The following is a 21708-nucleotide window of genomic DNA, read 5'->3' on the forward strand; positions in this document are numbered from 1 at the left end:
CAATGACAGACAAATGCTACTTTATTTTTTCAATGATTATTGGATGGCACATTTTGCAAGTAGAATTTGTGTGTTACTGTGGTTTTTACTTATTTATAAGTTTTAAAGTTATATTATCCCCCTGGAGAAATGATTTTGACCCGGTCATATGACATCATAATGCATGAGAGCCTGAGCGACAACATTTTATTCCTTGTCAGTTTTTCAGATCTTCCTGCTAAATCCCTTAATAAACTGCATCTCATCCAAAACTCGGCATGTTCTTATTGGATGATATCTTATTGATATTGTCTTCTTATTCTATACTGTGTAAAGTGACCTTTGATTTAAGTGCTAGACAAATTTGGCAACTATTATTATTATTAGTAGTAGTAGTATTAGTAGTAGTAGTAGTACTATAAAAACAAAGCTTCAAGCCAGTTAAGGCAACAAAACACTGTAGAAATATACAGCAATGTCACTATTGTCATACGGCCCACTGAGCAATGTAGATTTCTGCCTCCCCCTAGTGGTTAAATAATCATCATCCAAATGACGAGTAATTTCCTTAATTTCCAGGATGCAACTAACTGCTGAGAGGTTTAACCGCAGCTCATTTATTGTGTTATTACAGTACGTTTATGAATATTACAAACCTGGGGTGTTCTTCTGAGCTGGAACAAATACCGAAGTGAAGGAAATATGGGATGGCTGGGCATAACTCGATGGTTTCCACAATTCAGCTGTAACATCATTCTTCAAAAAATTATTCAAGAAACAGGCCCTGACTTACTTTACATCATCTAAAATGACAAATTCAAGTACCAGTTTATGTTGTATTTTTCTTACAGCTAATCAGCTATTACAATGTCTGGTGTCAAAATCTTGCTATCCTTCTGTGTTAGTGTTCTATAACAGAAGGTGCCACTTGTTATCAAGGGTAGCATATAAAAACAAAAAAGGACAGAGAAAAAAGCTACATTTGCACAACAGATGTAGTAGAAGATTGTCTGAATGACAAGTGAGCAGAACAGTCTAGAAAAGTGATTTTGGCTGACGTGCTCCTTTAAAAGTCATAAACGTGAATACAAACTCATAACAGCCACATTGCATTTTGTTAAAACATTCCTTTAAAAGCGACATGTCTCATCTCATCTTTTGTCCAGTGGCCCTACATACATGCCCTAATCGACAATCAACACACTGTTGTCAGACTGCGCAGAAATGAATGCCATGGATCATCCAGGACTATAGGATCCACATTTTTGCTTGGATCAACCTAAACAGCTTTTCTCCATCAGCATGGGAAGACAGATGGAGCTTGACTTAAAATGCTTTATTGGTGAATTATTTTTCTCAGGGAAGTCAGGGAAGTGTGTGTGTGTGTGTGTGTGTGTGTGTGTGTGTGTGTGTGTGTGTGTGTGTGTGTGTGTGTGTGTTGAAAGGGGGTTGTTTCCCCCTTTCCTCTCACTTAGCATGCGCATATTAGACTAGACTTTTTAGAACAATGAGCACCTTCCCCAGTATCAGCTGCTGCTAGCCTACTAAGCTAGCCTTTTTCACTCCTTTGTTAGCATCAAGCATTATATTTGTAACAAAGGCACTGGCAAGTTTCTGCTGCTGTGAGGTGGGGGTCACGAAGGAGTGGAGAGAGGAGAGAAAGAAAGAGTGGAACAGACGGAGAGTTTTAGACCCCATTGGAATGGCTTTGGTGTGGAGTGTTGTGTTTGGTGAATAATTACCTCACACACAAAAAGTATCTCGTGCTGCCTGGATGTTATAACAACCAAATGCTCAATAACTGTTACTTTGATAGCTAATGGCAAAACCTGAACAAATGCAGAAAAAATACTATTAAGTCTTCTCCTAATTCAAGAATGATCATTATTGTATTAAATAAATCAGTGTGTTTATGACAAAAAAAAAAATTGAGTCTTACTGACCGTCTTAACTGCAATCTAACTGGTCATAGCAGTATATTGCTACTGTTGTTTGTTACTGCACGTGTGCATGTGTGCTTGTGTATGTGTGAGATGGAGTTGCGGGGGTAACTATGAATGTATGTGTTCTCTCTCTTATGTTTCAAGGGCGGGGGAGGGGGAACTGAGCGGAATTTTTAAAATCTGTCTTTTGTCTCCTTCCAGACAGTGGCAAAGAGGATACAGGCAAATGTGACATCAATACAAGCACAGAAAGTTCATCATATGGACACTTTATCCACTAGGAGGCTCTCAAACACTCCCGCATTTTAAAATAGTACAAGAAAATCTAAACACTTTTCTTATTTAATTGTATGTGTTTATTTACTGATGGTGATTGATTATGTAGTTGTGTAAGAATACTCAAACATTTCACATGGCTACTGACACTGAGGGAGATGTTTGTCAATCAAAAGTGAAAATTATTCTATGAGATTTTTCAGGATATGAAGATATCTGCTTTAAAATGCCCCGAAGCATCAACAGCAAAAGTGTTCATGTTAACTGAACGGTTTACAGTTTCAATGTCATTTATTTCATTCTTTGGCAGTTCAAATTACAAACAAGCCATAAAACTTCCCAAGCTTATCCCCACATGGTTGTGTAACAGCCCTTTAGGTTGGTAAGCATAAGAAAGGAAACACACACACCTGATGAGGAAAACCTGGAAAAGTAAAGGTGGATTTAAATGTTTAAATGGTAGGGATGGAAATGAATCTCACTACAGTTACTTAATATAAACTATAATGAAAGAAAAGTGGATCACAGTCATCAGAAGCATGTGTGTGTGTGTGCATGCAATTCCAGTAATTCCAGCACTTATTCTTATGTGTGATACATCCACACTAAACTAATTTATGTAGTCTACTGCCTTTTAGGGAAAAAAATGTTATTGAACAAGACAGAGCCTCAGCAGAATGTATGACATTTGTGTGCATTCTGCGGGGACTACTGTAGACAGGGTACTTTCTGGTGTTTATTTGACTGATTCATTACATCAACCACCACGCTACTTCTCTTCTGCTCAGGCTAGTAAGGTCTCTTTCCTCACCTGGCTGCTTAACGCACAGTGATGAAGGCTTCCATTCTGTTCATTAACACTGGGCCCTGCCAGCCGCGCCTGGCCAATGGGGTCATTCACGCCGCAGTTTTACACATTGCGGGCGAGAATGGATGTGGTCGTTGCACATCACTCAGTTCACACCTCGCTGTCTTTAACAGGAATCACCCTTTGTGTGTTTTTTGAAACCATTGTGCTGAAAATGAGCTTTAGCATGCAGGCAAAGGAGAAAGCCTTTAAGTGTTCTGATTTGGTTTAAAACACTCATTGTTTGGTTTTATATAAAGCCTTGGCTATTGATGTAATTATATTTTCCTAGCTGTGCACCTACAAAGATTAGATGATACATTCAAGTGTATATACACACACTCACAGGGCCCTTCTTCAGAAACACTTAGACCCACTCATTTATGTAATTATCAAATCAGGGAGTCTTTGGCAATACAAAATCATGCAGGTCTGGCACTTCAGTTGATATCAATAAACATCTAAATTGGGACTAAAATAGGATCTGAGTGACTGACCTTTGCATGTTGTTCGGTGCCAGCCTTTACAAAACTGCTGATCTCCTGAGATTTTCATGCACTATTGTCTCTAAAATTTAGTTTAAAATTTTTTAATTTACGGTTTTGCATGTCGAAATGCCTTGTTGAAGACAGACGTCATATGAAAATTATCAGACTGGTTCAAACAGCCAGGAAAGCTATGGCAACTCAACATACATGTCAGATCTTGAGATGAAGGGGTTACATCAGCAGACCACACGTGGTCGACTCCTGTCAGCCAAGAACATGCTACAGTGGGCACGGCCTCGCAGAAACTGGACCACTGAAGATTGGAAAAACATTGACTGCTTGATGAATCTAGATTTCTACTGACATGCAGATGGTAGTCAGAATTTGAGAAAAAAAAAAACAAAAAACAAACAAACTACATTTCTGGTAGTTCAATGCTACAGATAAGGCTGCTGGTAACAGTGTGAGGAGTGTTTCTTGGCACACACCTAATAGTAATCAGCCAACATATTACTGCTTTAGATGTCCCATGTACTTCCCTTCATGGCCACAGTTTTACCCATCTTATAATGGCTACTGCGTACACGATGAACTGAGACTACTCTGGATGCCACTGAAGGTCCTACCCACTATGTTACCGTATGTTACCCTACGGCTGAACGTGCATTTGAACAGGGTATAAAACTGCATAAAATTGTAGCTCGGGACACTCCTTTTCAATACAGCTTCATTTTGAAACTGAGCTAGGCACTCGCCGCCACTTTTAATTGATTATATGTAATTTGGATATGGTAACTATATTTACCATAACTTATTTTGTCCTCAAAGAACTACTTATATGTATGCATTAACCGGTAATTCCGTAATTCCGAGTCAGTTTCACAAACCAAGATGGGAACAACTCCACCCCCCACCACGCGCGCCGGTGGGTGGGGCTCGCGCTTCTCAGGCTACACAAAGACGCAGATCTGGCGCGAAATAGCTGCCAGTGGGCTTGAGGGGTGCGGTTGGAAGTCGGTGCAGTGGTCGAGCCGGCCGTTGTAACTAGACACCCACTTTGTTTTCTTACTACTTTTATTGGTGGGAGTTAAGCGGCTTAAAACAAAGACCGCCGGAGTGCAGCGTTTTGTTGCCCCGCGAGCTTTTTTCCCCCTGGAGTTGACCGATTGTTCTCAAGCCGGACACGGCACGTCTTTGTCTTTCGCCTTTCCTAGGATTTATTCAGATTGCCTAGGTCGTCCATCAAATGAACTGGTAAGTAATCTCGACTCACTTTCTTCTTTAGGTAAGCGTATTCTAAATTTCGTTGATTTTTAAGTAGGTAACTTTTGACTCACGTGAATCTTCTGCAGTGTTTCCTGGTTCTTTGTAACTGCCTTGGTCCCAAGTGCTAGCCACAAATCTTCCCTCGCAATGCGGAAAATCTTAATTTTCGAAGGGAGTAGCTAGCTAACCCACACATTTCTTGTGTAACAATTTTATATTTAACTTATTTTGCACTCTAGTTCACTAGCTAGTGAAAGACGAATAGTAACGTTGCAGTACTGGTGTAGTTTCTTGTTAAGGTTGTTGCAGCAAGGCGCTGCCGTGTTCATTCACAGTGCACATGTGAGAATGGGTCTTATTCTCAGTGATCTGTGTAGTTTTAAGTATCATAATCCATAACTGCTGCCTGGCGTTCGGACGAAATTTAGTCATGTGCCATCTTTCTTCTTTTTTTTTTTACTCCAGATTGCGAAACTTCTGCTCGGATGGCTGGAATAAACCCTGTTGCGGCGTTGCAGGCGAACTGGGCTATGGAGCATGATCAGTATCAACACTACTTTTACGACGAGATGGACACAGAGGAGGACTACTTTAAATCCACAGCGCCGAGCGAAGATATCTGGAAGAAATTTGAGTTACTACCCACCCCGCCCATGTCACCCTCGAGGACATTCGATAGTGATACTTTATTCCCGTTACCGGCAGACCGGTTGGGGTGGGAACCGCCAAAGGTCGTAACGCTCGAGGAGGATTATGGTGGACCGTACAAAATCGATCCGCTGGACATTTTCGGAAATCTCAGCTCTATTGTTATAAAAGACTGCATGTGGAGCGGCTTTTCCGCGAGTCATCAGTTGGAAAAAGTTGGCTACAGCGAGAGACCACCGGTCACGTCTCAAATCAAACCCCCTACCGCCTCGCACACCGGTGTGAACACAGCACGAGTTCAGCGCGCCGCGCCGGGCACGCCCTTGACCAACACCCAGGCGACACGATGTGTGAATCCCACGGCAGTTCTCAGTCTCCCAGTTCTCCACGCTAAAAAACCGACCACGGCTTCCTCTGGCTCAGAGTCGCGTTCTGACTCCTCTGGTAAGAAAGGTCATGCAGAAAATGTAATTACAGGTAGCTGTGATGACAGGAAATTGTGCATGGTGTCTTTTTTGACCTTCCCTAGTGTTAAAACTTGTATTTTAAGGGAAACGTTCACTATAAACCAGTAATGTGTATTTTGGCACACTTTTTTATTTAGTTGGGTTTAACCTTCACACACGTGTGATGTCCTTTACCTCCTCCATATTAGTTATGTCATCTGAGTCTCAATGGATGGTGCAATACTGACAGCAAGCAGGTTATGGCAGAAACATTCTTTGAAAAACGCTCTGTTCTTGCACAAATTAATTCCCATAACATTTGTGATATGTAAGCAAAAGTGATACCACCAAAGGCCCCCTTTCTCTCTTGACACATGGTGTTGCTGTAACTGCACCTATATTCTCCGATACCACAAGCTTTAATTCAGGCTGTGGCGCTGTGTGCATGGCTGTGTCTGCGCTCTGCTAAGCACACGTCTTCCTGTCCCGCCCCCAGATGAGGACGAGGTGGACGTGGTGACCGTGGACGACCGTCCGCGGCGGGGTCGCCCCCCGGGCCGCCGCAGCCCTGTCACCATTGCTGTGAGTGCCGACCCTCATGGTCCATGTCCCAAACACTTCCACGTCTCCCTGCACCGGCAGCAGCACAACTACGCCGCTCCCTCGCCCGATTCAGATGGCGAGGATGGGTCGTCCCAGCCGCCCGGCAAGCGTCTCCGCCCAGGCCCCGGGGTGTCTCCGTCTCCGTCCTTGTCGCCACTCTCCTCGCCGGCCACCTCAGACTCGGAGGACTCGGCCGAGCAGAGGCGCAACTTCCTGGAGCGCAAGAGGCGGGATGACCTGCGCTCGCGCTTCCAGGCTCTGCGCAGCGAGATCCCGGGCCTCTCTGGTTCGACGAAGACTTCAAAAGTGGCCATCTTGACCAGCGCCACAGAGTACCTACTGCAGCTGCGTGCCCGCGAACGGCGGCAGGCGCATGAGAGAAAGAACCTTCGAGCCAGGCGGCACCAGCTGCTTCGCAAGATCAGTGCCCTCAAGAACCCCTGAGCTGCTTTTGGACTGGATCCAGCACACTGAGTCGGAGCGAATTTGCCAGGGAAGTGTGGTGGGATTGCACTGACTGCAGCATGACCCATGGATACAGACATGGGGGAGGGGGGGGGGGGGGGATAAAGGGGTGGAGGATGGTTGAAGCTTCAGGGAAGTTCTCACACCAGGTGAACTTTGCACCTTATGAACAGGAAGAGTTTTGGGAACGTCTGTCAGACCTCATTAGAATCGGACATCCGTCCTACCCATCATATGCTGTTTATGGTCGTGTGGACAGGAGGTTCTATCTTACTGAAACACCTCAGTATGTACTGTGTGTGCATTCTAGGTTGGGATCTGGTCCCTGCTCTTGTGCATGCGAGTGAACAGAGATGAACAAACTCAGGTGAAGAGAAGATGTTCATGCATGGCCCTCAGTGGAAAAATGGGGCCTGTATTCTGCTTCTTTTTTCTTTCTCCATGAGTGCCAGTATGGTTTTGATTTACCAATGTCAGTGGATGGTGTGTGGCAGTGCTGTTTTCAGAGGTCCATTTCTGAGTGATGGTAAAATGTGCTTTGCCCAAGATACCTCATTTATGTCTGTGTGCAGTCATAATGGCAGTAAGTTATGCACATGCACAGTATCTATAGAGTAAAGTATTGTCAGTGTGTGTGTGTATATAATGAGACTTTGCAGAAACTGTATTGTAATTACTTGATCTGGATGTTCCCTGGCCCCTCCTCCTGTATCTACCTAAGAACAAATTCTATTTTGCTTTAAAAAATAAAAAATAAATGCATTGGGGGAAAGCTAATGTATTGGTCTCGTGTTGTTGTTTTTTTTGGGCGTTGAACTGAAATCTATTGTTGCTCATGTGGTGGTGTGTGTTTTGAACAAAGGTAGTTATTACTATTGGCAGCTAATGAGATTCTACAGGGTTGCGGTTCCTGAATTTTCTCCACTGGCGTATTGAGCAGAATGTGTGTGTTTGTTTTTTTTTGTTTTTTTTTCCCCCATGTTGCTATCCTGATTGTGTGTTTTTGCACATTTAAGAGTCTAGGAGGAAGTGAAGTTAGTAATTTAAACACAGGTCAACTGAGGTTTTACAACTGCCCCCACCCCCGCCCCGCACAACCTGTTAGACACACGTTCCCTGTGAACACCACAAACCTGTTCTTCATATGGTGCTATGGCTGCAGTATGTTTAGTGGGGGTGCTGCTCGCAAAGGAGTTTTTGTCCCTATACTCAATCCCACTACCATCTTCTGTGTCAAACTAAAAATGGGTAATGTAGGTAGTTTACACCATAACCTACCTTGGTTCTTATACAGCTTGTCACCTGATATATTGATAAGGTGCTGGAGCACAGTGTTCTTTATAGTCAGAGACATAACCACTGGTTTGTGAATAAAACCATAACAAATTCTGTTACATAAGGTTGTGTTGCTCGTCGAAGTGAAATGAAATGGTCTCATCTGGACTAAGATTAAGCCCAGTTTAACACACCACAGCCATCTGGATAAAAATGGGCGCACTTGCACACGTATTCATCAGTTTTCTTTCATTTCAGCTGTGCTCTTAGAAATGAACGCAATTAACGAGTGGTCAGGACCTGCCTTGTTGAAAAAATAAAAAGTTGATTAATTGCATGTTGGCGACCGTTTTTTATCTTGACTTTAAAAATGAATATATGCGATTATCAAACACGACTGGCTGTTGCTAGTATTTAACTTTTTACTCAGCTGTTCATATTCTATGCCAATATAAATCGCGACAATAGCGGCTCAACCATGACGCGCTGGTGTTGGGCAGGGCCACTGTCGACGCTATGACAAATCAGTCATTAAACCGTTTGTGGTGTTACCACGGACAAGGGACGGTAGTCCGTTGCAACTCCTAATCTATATATGTTATGACAAGTTAAGTATTCCCTCATCAGTCTCCTGGGGCATCATACGGCTTTGTCATATATCCCAAATTAATTTGACGTGAACTTTTTAAAATCTGATTTTATATCAAGGCATCATATCAATATACTTTTGTTGCTACGTTAATGAACGGTCTGACCAACTCGTGCAAATGTTGATTTGATCAGTTCTTAATTACCATTATTGAAATTACAGTATACGTTTTCGTTCACTGACCTCTGAAAACAGGAAACAATATTTTTTTTCTCGTAGACTGCATTTTTGTGAATGACAAAGCGGTAAGACTTTTAAGGTTTTTTGGGGCGTCAAATATGTGAATTTGCAATTCCAAAGAAAGTGGAATAATGCCTTGACCCACGTACATACAATATATATTATCTTTTTCACTTGAATTAGCTGTGAAACAAACTTCCATTGCTAAAATGTTTATGCATCTTCACAATGTCATCTTTGTTTACAAACTAGAAAAAAAGGTCTATCGCTCGCTCTTAGTGTTAGCAGAATATTGTATTTGAACTGATTTTGTTTTGCATTTACAGCTTAATTGATGTTGAAATGTGCAGCTCAGAATCAGGTCTAGACACTGCATGTCTGACTGTGTGAGTGTGCATGTGTGTGCATGTCTGCAATTCCGGAGTGAGCAGCTGTTGCTTTGTGTGAATGTGTTGTCTATTGCCTGATCAATAGAGAAAGGTCCTCAATGGAATTCAGAGCTTGTTGCAGGCTTCTTGGTGACGTCATTTGCATCCTCCCACTCTGTGTTTTGATTGGTCAATAAAGTTGTAGCTCAAACACTGGCAGTGAAAGATTGGTGAAGGTAATTGATTTAGGGAGAGAGGGCGTGGTCTTTGTCTGCCTTGTGGAGGGGGCTCCAGCAGGGACTCCATAGTTGAAATGAAATGAGTTTGGGGTGTGGCCATGCAGGAGCATACTTTTACGTGATTGTACGTATGATGATGCATGTACGTAGAAGTTTGAATATTTTGTATGAGTGTGAAAATAGGTCAGGGGTGAGCAGTTAAAGTTTTAAAGCCGCAGTATCTGGTGTAATTATAACTGAAATCATGTGCAGATGATGTGATCTGTCTCTAATGAAGTATTCTACTGGCCATTGACACTCATAGAACTCCTGCGTGAGAAAGTGAAAAAAGAGTGCAATTCTTTAATTCCTGGTGTTGGTTTTGTTTCGAATTGGTGTTACTAGTCTGCACATCTTAATCATGGCTTTTGCTGTCTTAATCTCTTTAATTCTCCTCAAAATGTCTTTAAACTGTCCTCTTTGTGTTGGGCTGCTTAGGAGAGTGTGTTTTTTGTGGATGGAAGGTACTGTGTCGCTGTATCTGTAGAATAAGAGTGTGTTATAAAAGAGCTGCACCGACTAAAATCTACACAAATACAGCATAATCATATTACATACTATGTCTCCTTTCTCTCCTTCCCCATCATTCTTCCTGTGAAATCAGCCCTTCCGCAAACCACAGCTGTTCCACTGCCTCTCGACTCTCCATAAAGCGTAACTTTCCTCTGTGTATGTTTACACGTACTGCATATAACTGGCCCGGGCAAATTCTCCATTTATAATAAAGGTAGTCGTACACAGTGTGTGGGTCTGACCAGTCCACAATCAATAATAAATTAATACATTTAGGTAAATGTTTGAGCCTATCTTTATTTACTTTTGTCTTTCGTATTGTTATTTGGATTACATTGAGATGGGGTGTAACCTATTTTGACTGTTGACTGTTATATTTTAAAAACCCAGGGAATACTTTCATGCTTTAGAAAATATATTACTCTACTATTTTGACTGGTTCATTTCCACTTTCTTCGGTAGCTATTCTGCTAGTGTGCAGTAGTAAGATAGCGTGCCCTCTAGTGTACAGGAGATGCAGCACGTTAAAACGGAACCGGTTAATGAATGCCTTGCTGAACATGACGGAAATCTGGGATGAGATATTTTTACATTCCTATAGGAGGGGTTGAGTAATAACGGAATACATGTAACGGCGTTACGTAATCAAGATACAAAAGCGGTAATGGTATTCCGTTACAATTACAGATTAGATTACTGGTACATTTTAGAAATATGGTGATTACTAGCAGGATTAAATACATTATAATTTATGAAGGATCACGGTCGTTACTCTTAGGCCTACACTGCATGTTACTCATGTTTTAGGCGTATATTAGAATCAAAGTACAGATTTACAGAAAAACTCAACAACGAACCAACTGATTTAATTTGGCTGTTGATGGGTCGTATAGGGTCATGTTTATCATGGAGGATTTACCGTGCATGTAGTTTACCATGCGTTTTCATGCTTATTGGCTCGTTCACATGTCTATTTCTGGATCGACCACTAGTATTGCACGAAAACTGGAACTGGAAGGTTGTGGAACTGGAAGACTATTGGAAGGTTCATATTACACCCCGCCTGTTTTGTAATACTCTGCCAAGCAGTGTCTGTAATTGGTTAAAGCCGACGCGTTTAAATTTGAAATTTGCCCGACGGTTGGTTTGCTCATATACGCTTCCAGAAAAGTGAAAAGTCTGAATGAGTGAGCGTTGTCGATTCCTGAAGAAAAATATATACACCATTGCTGCTTTTGCTGAATGAGGTGGGTCTACCAACAAACTTTGTTCCGTCATTGTCGCTGAATGAGGCCAAGTAAAACTATATGCGCAATTAGTGCAGCAAATCTGTTGATGTTAATTAGTTAGCTAGCGTTACAATATCTTGGGTAGCGTTTGTTGTTGGTCATCTTCCCAGCATCGAATGATTCATCTTTATTGAGTCGTCTTTGTAATTCGCTAGCTAGGTTAACTAACTAGATAACTAAATTTTAGTTAGGTTAACAAAGCTATCGCTAGTCATAGCTGGCTAGTTAAGTTGTGGTAACGTGACTAGCTATTTCATTCAGGGACCCTTATGTCAGAGAATGGTTTATTCGCTGATCTCAAGCACTAATCAGATAATGCGATAAAATGGTTAGGTTAGTTAGCTAAGATAGGTTAGCCGTGTCTTGCGGTATGTTTGTATTGCTAGTTCAGACGATTAAAGATGAGTTCACTTTAAATTGATACTACGCAAAATGGTAGCAACTAACGCTAACTATCTCCGAGTTTACTATCTTGACTAACGCTAGCGTTAGCTAACTAAACTTCTTTTCAAAAACAGTCACCGTTATTTCAAATTTCAAAACGTTTACTCTCTGGTTAGCTTAGCTTTAAATCAGTTTAACCGGGTGCGTAACACAATAGCTACGTTAGCATATGTAGACAGTTGGATAACAGTTAAGATGGGTTACATATTTAGCATTTATCCCTTCAAATAAAGGGAGGCGACATACTTGACGACTTGTAGGTTAATAATTTGGCCTCATTCAAGCAATAACGTTAGTTAACAGTAATTTAGTTATCCTAGATAGCCACAAGTCTTTTGATTAATCTGACTTGCCTTTGAATTGTATCATAACAGTACCATGTTGGTATATTTATTTGCAATGATCTATTTAACTATTTAAATAGATCCATGTAGTCAAAATGTTGATTGACATGCTAAATGACGGAATTTGAAATTGGTGTTTTGCTCGGCAAATTCATTTGTTGAGCCCACTTGATGGAAATCTAGGGACCACGGAGAGAAATTGCACAATTGGTATTTTTTTCTCCTCATCCTTTTTCTCAGCTGTCATGATGACAGGATCGGAATTGTGACCAGTAGTTAGTTTTGCCTTGCTGGTGTGAATGACAATGCAGTGTACGCTGCTTATGGTAGAACGACTTAGATGGACCGTTAACTTGCCACGTTTTCCTTGCTTTATCCCCAGGGTTTCCATTAAAGGCATGGTTCACTTCCACAGGCGGTCTTTTTCCTTCCGTGTTTTCACTTATGACGTTTTTGGACAAAGCTCCACTTTAGCTCCACTTGCAGCTTTTACTGTATTTTGCCGGAAACACGTCAATAGCCATCGGTACCACATATCAGCTTACTGACGTAAGATCCATTTGACCTAACTGTGCACAGTGGACTTGCAGTTGCTAACGCTAGGTTTTCTGTTAATGGTTTTTCTGTTACAGAGAAGCGGGAAGAGGAGGGGGCTTTTTTAATAAACGTATTTTGCGTCCCAATGAAGCTGTGTAACGTTAACTTATTCATTTGCTTATGTTGACCAATGTGCACACAATTAATAAATGGGCATAATGTTCTTGTAGTGTGTTCATTTGGACCTACAATCACTCTACCCAGTGTGACACTCATTCCAAAAGAACTTAACACAGCCAACTCTTAGGCACATGTGAGACCAGTTGGGACCTATTCATGATTCTTGTCATTTCTGCCAGTGTTGCTCTGTACAGCACTTCACTGCTGTTTGCTTGAGGTGTGAGACTTTAGGCTTATCAGTAAACCCAGCTTGTTAGTGTACAGTGAGTGCCAAAAAGGGAGTGGCCCTTTTCATGAGATGTCACCCCCATGCTTCAGTCACAGTTTGCTTCTTGCTTCTTTTTTTTTTTTTCCCCCCCCCCCCTCTCCTCCTCACTTCCCTCTCCCTCCCAGTATGAGTTCAGTGGTGGTAAATGATGAGAATCAGGGAGTGTGTTCAGTACGGAAGTCCATCACATCCGAAACCACTGGTGACATATTTGCTCTCAATCAGCCCACTGGCAGGCCTTCCATCCTGCGCCAGTCGCAGGCTGAAAACCTCAAAAACTTTCCCAAAGGAGTAAAGGTAGGCTTTTACATCTTTCACTTGGACTGCCAACTGTTTGAGATGCCGTCTTTGTCTCTGGGATTGTGATCTGTTATCTATCTCCATTAATTTTTTTCCCTCTCTCTCCCGTTGCATGACAAATGCCTGTCTTTGCTAAACTTGACCCACTTGTTTTGTTTATTGCTGTTTTTGTAGTCATTTTGTTCTATTTGTGTAATCCACTCTCATTGTGCCTGGGCTCTGTCTGGGTCCCAACCTTCATTTAAAAAAAAAAAAAAAGAAAAACAGTTTGAAATGGATATTGCAGGCAAGGTTGAGCCTCTAGGCATTTTTTTTCTGTAGTCAGAATGTTCCTTTTTGATCATAATTGGTTCTGCTGTTTCTCCAGGTTTGTTTCCAAACTCCACTCCGAGATCCAGTCACTAGGAAGATTATGTCCCCCAGCCGTGTTGGGAAAATGGACTCTATGGATGACTGTACTCAGGCACTGGAGTCGCTCTCTCTGAGCGTGCCTACCGAGTAAGCATTTAACCTGTTCCCTACACTTCTGAGCCCTTGCTAACATTACCGTGCACTCCAAGTCAGTGGTGTCAAACTAATTCAAAATGATTAGGCAAATTACATTCACACAATTTGGTGTGGACTCCCAAATGTACTTGATCAGCTAATATGTATTTGATGTTCTATGTTCTTTTACTGACTTTGCAATGGAGCTATGAAGATGGTCCAGCTAATTATCTAGAGCCTTTTTGCCATGTTTATTTTCTGTATATACTTATTTAAAACTAAATGCAGCAAGTGTGTGACGATTTAGATAACAGATGTGATAATGTGCTTTAGGACACGCCTTCAAAAGACATAAATGACTTATTTTTAGAAATTAGCAACATTTGCATTGGCTTGGAAGCTGGAAGTTGTAGTTATTTTTTAAATTAAATTGGTAAATACGGGAACTAATGCTAACTGTTTAGTAACATAAGGTGACTAGCCAAGTTACCTGTGATGAGTGTTTTTCCCCAAATTCTATGGACCAGCTAATGTCATGTTATATTTGAATAAAAATTTCAGCAAGTAGCTGAGACTTTCTGAAATATCCAATACCTGGCAGTCACGGTGTACCAAAGACTATGCCTATCCGTCCCCCATAATGGAGCCCAAAATGCTCATTTTGTGTGTGTGTGTGTGGTGTTTTGTTTTTAAAGAACATCTCTGCAATGTGGTCCTGTGGCTCCATTTGATGGCCCGGGTAAGAATTACACTCCCTACCCTGATGACGACATGCCCATTAAAGGCAAAGGAGGCTACGTCATTGACTTTGACAACCTGGAGTCCATGAATCCCTTTCAAGGGTCCAGTGCGGTGGTTTTGTCTCCACCCAAGCCTTCTGTTATATCAAGTACAACTGAGCCAGAACAACATGTTGTTTTTTCATCAACATCTGTGCATGAGGAGGTGGTGAGATTTCCAGAAAAACCTGGTCAGACAGACATGGCTCTGGATGAGACTCTCCCTTTCACTCCGTCTGTGGAGAATTCCCTGGCAGATCTTTCAGTAGACAGATCGGACACCACAGTGATCATTGAACCAAAGAATTCTGTAACACCAGCCATGGATCACAGCAGCACTGAGGCTGAGACTCTGGAAATTGCCAAGCAAGCTCCCACCTCAGACAGTTGTCTTATTAAAGAGGACCCTTCAGAGGCTGTAGATTCACCATTGCCCCCTAAAGGGTCATACAAAATTGACTTGGATGATCTTGACTCTTTCAATCCATTTCAGACTGGTGGCTCAAAGATCCAGAACTCTCCTCCTCTTGGCAGGAAAGTACTGGTCAATAAGTCCCCACCTTACAAAACAGAAGATGAGGTGTCTGAGCCTAAGAAGGAAGCTGATGCATCTGCCCCACAGCTCCTTCATGCTGTCCCAGAGGAGAAGCCCAACGATGCTGAGATGCTCTCAGCTACTTTTCAAGCTAAAGACAGCCACGTGCTACTGGAGTTTAACTCTGATGGTGCTGATGTCAAACGCAAGCCGCCCCCCAAATGTCTCGGTGTGAAGAGACCCCCAGCCTCCAAGCCAGCCACCAAAAAAAACACCTCTGCTCTGGCTGAGAAGAAAACTCTAGAAGTCAAACTCAAACCCGAAACCAGCGATCCAACGAATGACCGTGCACCTGTAGACGTCCCTGTTGCAAGAGGTGCTTACAGTTTTGACTTTGATAAGTTTGATGACCCCAACTTTAACCCATTTGGAACGTCTGCAAAGATGGGGAACTCTCCCCCTCATGAAGAGCAGAGTGATATGAATCTGGTTGCCCCATCACAGGCTGAGGCACAGCAGCCTGACACCCCCACGCAGTCCCACCAACTTCCTGATCAGCATGTGGAAAACAGCAGACCCAGGTCGGTATCTGAATGGGTCGCACAAGCTCCCTCCCATACTAGCCATATGATCTCCAACAAATGCACATTGATGGGTTGGTGTGCTTTGTGGGAGGCTTATGAAGTCTGTAGATGTACTCTTGACAGATTTTTGGATTGTCGTTTATCATTCTGGACCAGTATATAGTCAGATACTAGCATTATAATATTGGTGTCACTGTTGCATACTGCATGCCCAACCAAACTTGAGGAAACTCAATATGGCCAGTTTAGTAAATTGACATTTGAGCTTAAATGATGCCATAGAGGTAGGTTACATGGTCTGGCCTTTAACCCAGCATGTTCACTTTGCTGTGGGTAGATAAAACTGTAATACCAGCCATCTTCACTGCTTGTAATCTGGTCAATAAAGAGCTATGTAGCGTGTAGGTTCCAAAAGTTCACTGCTGTGCTTTAGACCAATTTGATGCATTTAAGAGTTGGCATGGGTTGGTGACAATTGTTTGTGTAGCTGTGTTTCAGGAGTCAACTTTGAGCGGTATTTTCACCACCTGGGTTGACCACTTGTATATTAAAACCAGCACGTGTTCAAAGCCACCCTGAACTGCAGTTTTTTCTGTAAGTTGTTTGTGTAGTGCTAAAGACTTGTTAACTTTCTCTTTTAAACAGCTTTCGTCTCTGCGATGATGAAAAGACTGCTGAGAATGAACCATCTCTGACTAAGGTCAGTGATCCTTTTTTGAGTATAACTTTCTTCAACTCTAGCCAATTGACTGTCACCAGCATTGACTATGCATTTCCCCATTGCAGCCAGAGGTAGAGGCAATGCCTTGCACAGCCGCCCAGAGTGACGTACCCCATAGCCCAACCAGTCATAAGCCAATAGCCAGAGTGGTGTCCCCAGAGCTCCGCCCATGCAGCCAGCGTGCTGAATTTGACACAGTTGCAGCTGATGAGGAGTTTGTGCCTGGCTCCATTTGTAAGTGTTCTGCAGGGCTGCTCTGTGTGAAAGTCTTTGCCAAATTTACAGAGTAACTGATTTGTTACCTCCTGCTTCTGTAGTCATGCCTACCGACTTTGACGGACAGATTGATTATTTGGAGCAGTTTGGGTGCACCGCAGTAAGTAGCTATTGGCTTGCTTTCTTTGTTATATTTTTATACATGTAGTTTCCAGAGAAATATTGTCATAATATATTCTTGTCTTAATTTGAACTGGTGACTTTCTCTACTCCTCTGACCCGTGTGTGTGTGTGTGTGTGTGTGTAGTTTAAGGAGTCTGCTCTGCGTAAACAGTCCCTTTATTTGAAGTTTGACCCACTGTTGAAGGAAAGCCCTAAGAAAGCTGCAGCTGACAACCACAGCTCTGCATTCAGCCTCCCACGGCCCTCTCTTGCCATCCGGTCAGTCCCTACTCACACAGGCACAGACGCATGCCTGATTTATTACTGAGAGGATCTGAACAAAGTGTCTGTTGCAGGATGATGGAAGCAGCTAGGTCTGAGGTGAGGCAGAAATGTCAACAGGAAAGTACAAAGCTACTGGATGATTTCCCTCCACCAGTAAGCTTCCACCTTCCTCTGCCCACCCACACACGCCTCCCCTCTCTCTCTCTGGGTTCTCATTTAACTGCTACAGTCATGGGTGGGACAGAAAGGTGCTACATTAGCACTATGGCTAGCAGCTAAGAAACAGTGGCTGATTGGGCTGACCGTGACAGCAGTGATTGTATTGGAACCTGGCTCACTGCTAATTCATCCATATGTGAATGAGTCGTTTGCCTCATCTTCCAATATGTCATAAAAGCTGTCCAATCAGGATGTGGCCATATCCATATTACTTTTGTTTACATCTTTGGTTCAATAATGAATGTCAATGAGAGCCAAGCAAAGCATGACTGAAATGTAACAATGTAGTTGGCTATCATTTTCTGCTTTGGTCCGAACCAAGGGAACTGAACTTCAAATATGAACGAACCCTGAGTTAGTCCTCTGTACTTCTGTACTTCTTGTAATTGTCTGTAGGATATCATCCTTCTTATGTGGATTTTAATTATTTCACTAAACATTCTGATGGAAAAAGCCAGCACTAGAATTGGGTGTTAATGGTGGACTGACGTCTTGATCTGAGAAACGGCATACAACCTCTGCCTCACACACATGCATGTTTAAGATATCTTCAGAAACCTCTGGTTGTATAGGCTTTCATATCTGTGTGTGCATTTGTACTGTACTGTCATTGAATTCGTGCCTGAAATGGCTTGTGTATGTAGGCTGACACACCAGTAATGAAGGATCCCACTGTGCTGGACCTGCTGGTGCCCACCTTCAAACAGGCGCAGAAGAGTGAGGACTTCATTGTTGATGTTCTAAAGTACAGTGAGAAGGACATGGATGCTGCCATGGAGAGGGCCCGTAAACAGGTCAGTACACGCACGTATGCCAGAGACCTTTATAATACCAGTGGAAAGCTCATAAATCCAAATGGCCTCTGTATCGCAACAAAACCTTCCTTTTAGGAAAAAAGATCCAATTGTCTTGTCTGTAAAGGAGTAACTGCGAAAATGCTAGGCTTGTATTATAAGGTCGGTGCTGCCGAGTCTGTCGTCCTTGTTATGGAGATGTGCACATGTGTAGAAGCTGGAACAACTGGAAAAAATACATTTTTGTGTGCTATGGAACATGACCTCAGTTTGTCATTATTTTCAGCTTGTACCTGAAGCTTCAAAATGGTTATTTGAAACGATATTTCAGGTATTCAGTCTCTCCCTATTCAGAGATGCAGGAACCTGGTCTTGTATGGCATGAAATAACTACCTGGCATTGCTGGATAGACTTGCCTATAAGAACATTTCGTGTATACACACAGTGACGGTCTTCTCAGAAGTGGTGATAGATACTGGCTTTTCTGCTTCAGGCTTGAAGGTCCATTTTTCAAATGAAATATTGACTTAAGATGACTTGAACCATTTTGCTTGTGCTACTAGAATGCTACAATACAGACTACACTGGATTGTGTGTAAATGGCAGTGAAAGGGGTTGGCCTCAGTGTGCTATTACTGCAGTGGTTTGGTTTAGGGTGGGCGTGGTGTTTGTTTTTAATTTAAATAAGCTAGTGCATGAGCTTAAAAATAATAGCAGTGTGTTTTTCTTGCAGGCTGAGGAGAAGGAGGAAGGGCTCAAAATGCAGATAGAGAAGTTGCATCTGGATAACCAGCACATGATGTAAGCCATGTTCATTCATTCACCCATTTCCTAAGGGTCTGTTCAGTGCACCTGGGTGTATGGATTTACCCGCATGCAGTTGAAAAGGAATTTTATTTCCACCCCCAAGGTTCAAGGTGTCGGAGTGTGAGGCCTTCATTTCTCAAAGCACAGGTAAGTTGATGTTCCTTTGAAGCCTATTGGTTTAATAGATGTAGAATTTGACTTGGCTGCCGTCTATCCATTTTAAGTTACGTGGGTTTATGTATGTGCAGCTGCACACAAACAGAAGGAAGAGCTGGCCAAGGTTGAGCTGAGTAAGCTCTTTCAGGAGAAGCAGCAGCTGGCCAAAGACCTCAACGACATGGAACGCTCCTTCTCTAATGTTCTCAGACGCCTAGACAAATGCAAGGAGGTCTTCGAGGGCTTCAAGAAGGTGCTCTTACCTTGCTCGTGAGCCTTTCAAGCACTTTATGCACTTTGTACCATTTAAAGGTTGGGTGCACTCTAAGTACTTTTAAGTAGGGGCGTTGTTTTCTCAATTTTTGGGGAGTTAGGGTGTGGTGTTTGATTTAGTAGTAGTGCTTGTTCAGGGAGGGTAGTTAATCACCCTGGACAGTTTGGCTTTATTTTCTTAATTTCTAAGAGATTTGCCAATACTCTTTTTATTATTAAATCAATTTTCATCTGGACAGAAGGACAAAATAGTGTCAGATGAAGAATGAATCTTATTCATGTGCATGAGCAGTCAAATTGACTAGCAGCTATGTACAGCATGTTAACCATGAAAAAAGACTTGCCCATTTTAAAAATAATGGGGGGAGGGGGAAATGTGGCTTAATAAATGTTGCTATGGTTGGCATGCTGCCACAAGAAACACTGGCTAAAGTCTGTGTCTGTTTGTGTCTAGAATGAGGAGACTCTGAAGCAGTGTGCCCAAAACTACCTTGCTAGGCTGCAGAAGGAGGAGCAGCGCTACCAGATGTTAAAATCTCATGCAGAGGAGAAAATCGACCAGTAATAACCACCTATCCTTGTTCCTCCTGCTCCATGGCTAGATTTGACCCCTTCAATCTTTCTGTTAGATGTCCTGAGGCTGTGCTGTGCACATCTACACTACGTTTTTGACTTGAGTTCACTCCCATTTTAACTCTTCCGATCGGCTAATCCTGGTCTTTTGGCCATATGAAAGTTAGGTTTGTAAGTGGTCTTGGGGTTGGAAGATTTGCAGGGTGATATGTCCAGGTTAGGCCCATTGGAAGACTGTGGGATTGGCATTAAGGGTAACGGCTTGCATCATTGACTCATGCTGTTTAGAGACACCTTAATCCCTTTACCGTGCAGAAGCGCACATGAAAGTAAGAGGCTTTGTGGGGTTTGTGCCTGTGTCCAGGGCGAATAAGGAGATTGCTGAGGTCCGCTCCAAGCTGTCAGCTGAAGTGTCTACCCTTCAGGTCCAGCTCAGGAGGGAGCAGCTCAAAGTACAGTCGTTGGAGAAGAACCTGGAGCAAAAGGTACCTGTTAACTACAGAGCTGAAATGCAGACACTGAGAGGACTTCAGCAGAACACACTGAGCAGTTATGGGGTGTTTCTCTGATTTGCAAAAACACTAGTGGAATGAACTCTCTACTGTTCCAGTTTTGAATTTGTGCCATCCTCTGAAAGTGTAGTTATTGAATATATCCACTGTTTTGCAGAACTGAAATCTAGAATGGTGGGATTTAGGCTGATGTACTCCTATCTTTTGATAGGACAGGTGATTCCACCTGAATACAGGTTAAGATTTGCTAGTTTGAGCTGTAGCTCTAAGGTGTTGCTTATTCTTTTCCTTTTTTTTTTTTTTTCCTCAGGCAAAGGAGGTGGAAGATGTGACCAAGCTGTGTGATGAACTGATTATGAAAGTGCAAAAGCAATGAATTTAATCTGATCTACATGTGTTTGTCCTTTTTTTTTTTTGTTGTTGACTAAATAAAGTACTGTTTTTTTGTTTGTTTTTTTTATGGTGCTCATAGTGGATTTGTCTTGTCTTGAAGTTTCATTCTTACAATACTCAGACAACATAGTTGCTCATAGGTGTTTGTTTGTTTTGTTTTTTTTCCCCCTGGGTTGAGGGAAAGTGGGGAAACCTTGTAACATATAAGATGAGATTGGGTAGTAGACAATTGACTATATACAACTCAAACTGGGGGGGGGGAGAGGAGAGTACTGGTCAATGAAAGGGGTGTTCCAATACTAATTATGCTATGAGGACATTATTCACCCTAGTGGTGCGTGTGTTTGTTTTTTGTTTTGTTTTTTTTGTTTGTTTTTTTCCCCCCCTCCTCACCCTTCTGTATCATGGAAATGGAGTAGTTCCAGTGATGGATACATGTAGACTTTTACCATGACTAAAGAAATACACAATGTAAACTCAAATATGGGTAGAATGAGTTTCTGAAGTGGATTTTTGTACCTACAGTGAGTAAATTGAGTATAACGTAATAAATTGCTTTCTTTGGTTGTAGATCCGGTTTACTAGGTTTTTTCGCTTTCATCAACGTCGTTGGAGGAAAATCTATT

The 21708-nt window shown here is 42.3% G+C and overlaps 2 protein-coding genes across 3 annotated transcripts; both read left to right on the top strand.

Annotated features, from left to right (window-relative positions):
• Window positions 1-4492: 4492 nt before the first annotated feature.
• Window positions 4493-7738, top strand: mycla (MYCL proto-oncogene, bHLH transcription factor a). Its single transcript, XM_027031268.3, has 3 exons — window positions 4493-4787; window positions 5265-5891; window positions 6390-7738. The coding sequence occupies exons 2-3, from the start codon at window positions 5285-5287 to the stop codon at window positions 6938-6940; spliced, it is 1158 nt and encodes a 385-aa protein (XP_026887069.1). The 5' UTR covers window positions 4493-4787; window positions 5265-5284; the 3' UTR covers window positions 6941-7738.
• A 3587-nt stretch (window positions 7739-11325) lies between these two features.
• tacc3 (transforming, acidic coiled-coil containing protein 3) lies at window positions 11326-21652 on the top strand. 2 transcript variants are annotated; one of them, XM_027030140.3, is made up of 16 exons: window positions 11326-11471; window positions 13412-13583; window positions 13954-14084; window positions 14768-15967; window positions 16616-16670; window positions 16757-16925; window positions 17009-17067; window positions 17215-17348; window positions 17426-17507; window positions 18218-18367; window positions 19102-19169; window positions 19279-19322; window positions 19424-19584; window positions 20059-20165; window positions 20542-20662; window positions 21000-21652. In XM_027030140.3, exons 1-16 carry the CDS (start codon window positions 11467-11469, stop codon window positions 21063-21065), a joined length of 2724 nt encoding a protein of 907 aa, XP_026885941.2. In that variant the 5' UTR covers window positions 11326-11466; the 3' UTR covers window positions 21066-21652. The 2 variants fall into 2 exon arrangements, 1 of the variants encoding a protein (XP_026885941.2); XR_014126664.1 differs by lacking the exon at window positions 21000-21652 and having other exon boundaries at window positions 19424-19601.
• Window positions 21653-21708: the final 56 nt, after the last annotated feature.

The sequence above is a fragment of the Electrophorus electricus genome, chromosome 12 (assembly GCF_041902795.1).
Source record: "Electrophorus electricus isolate QZ-2024a chromosome 12, ASM4190279v1, whole genome shotgun sequence".
NCBI classification, from domain to species: Eukaryota; Metazoa; Chordata; class Actinopteri; order Gymnotiformes; family Gymnotidae; genus Electrophorus; species Electrophorus electricus.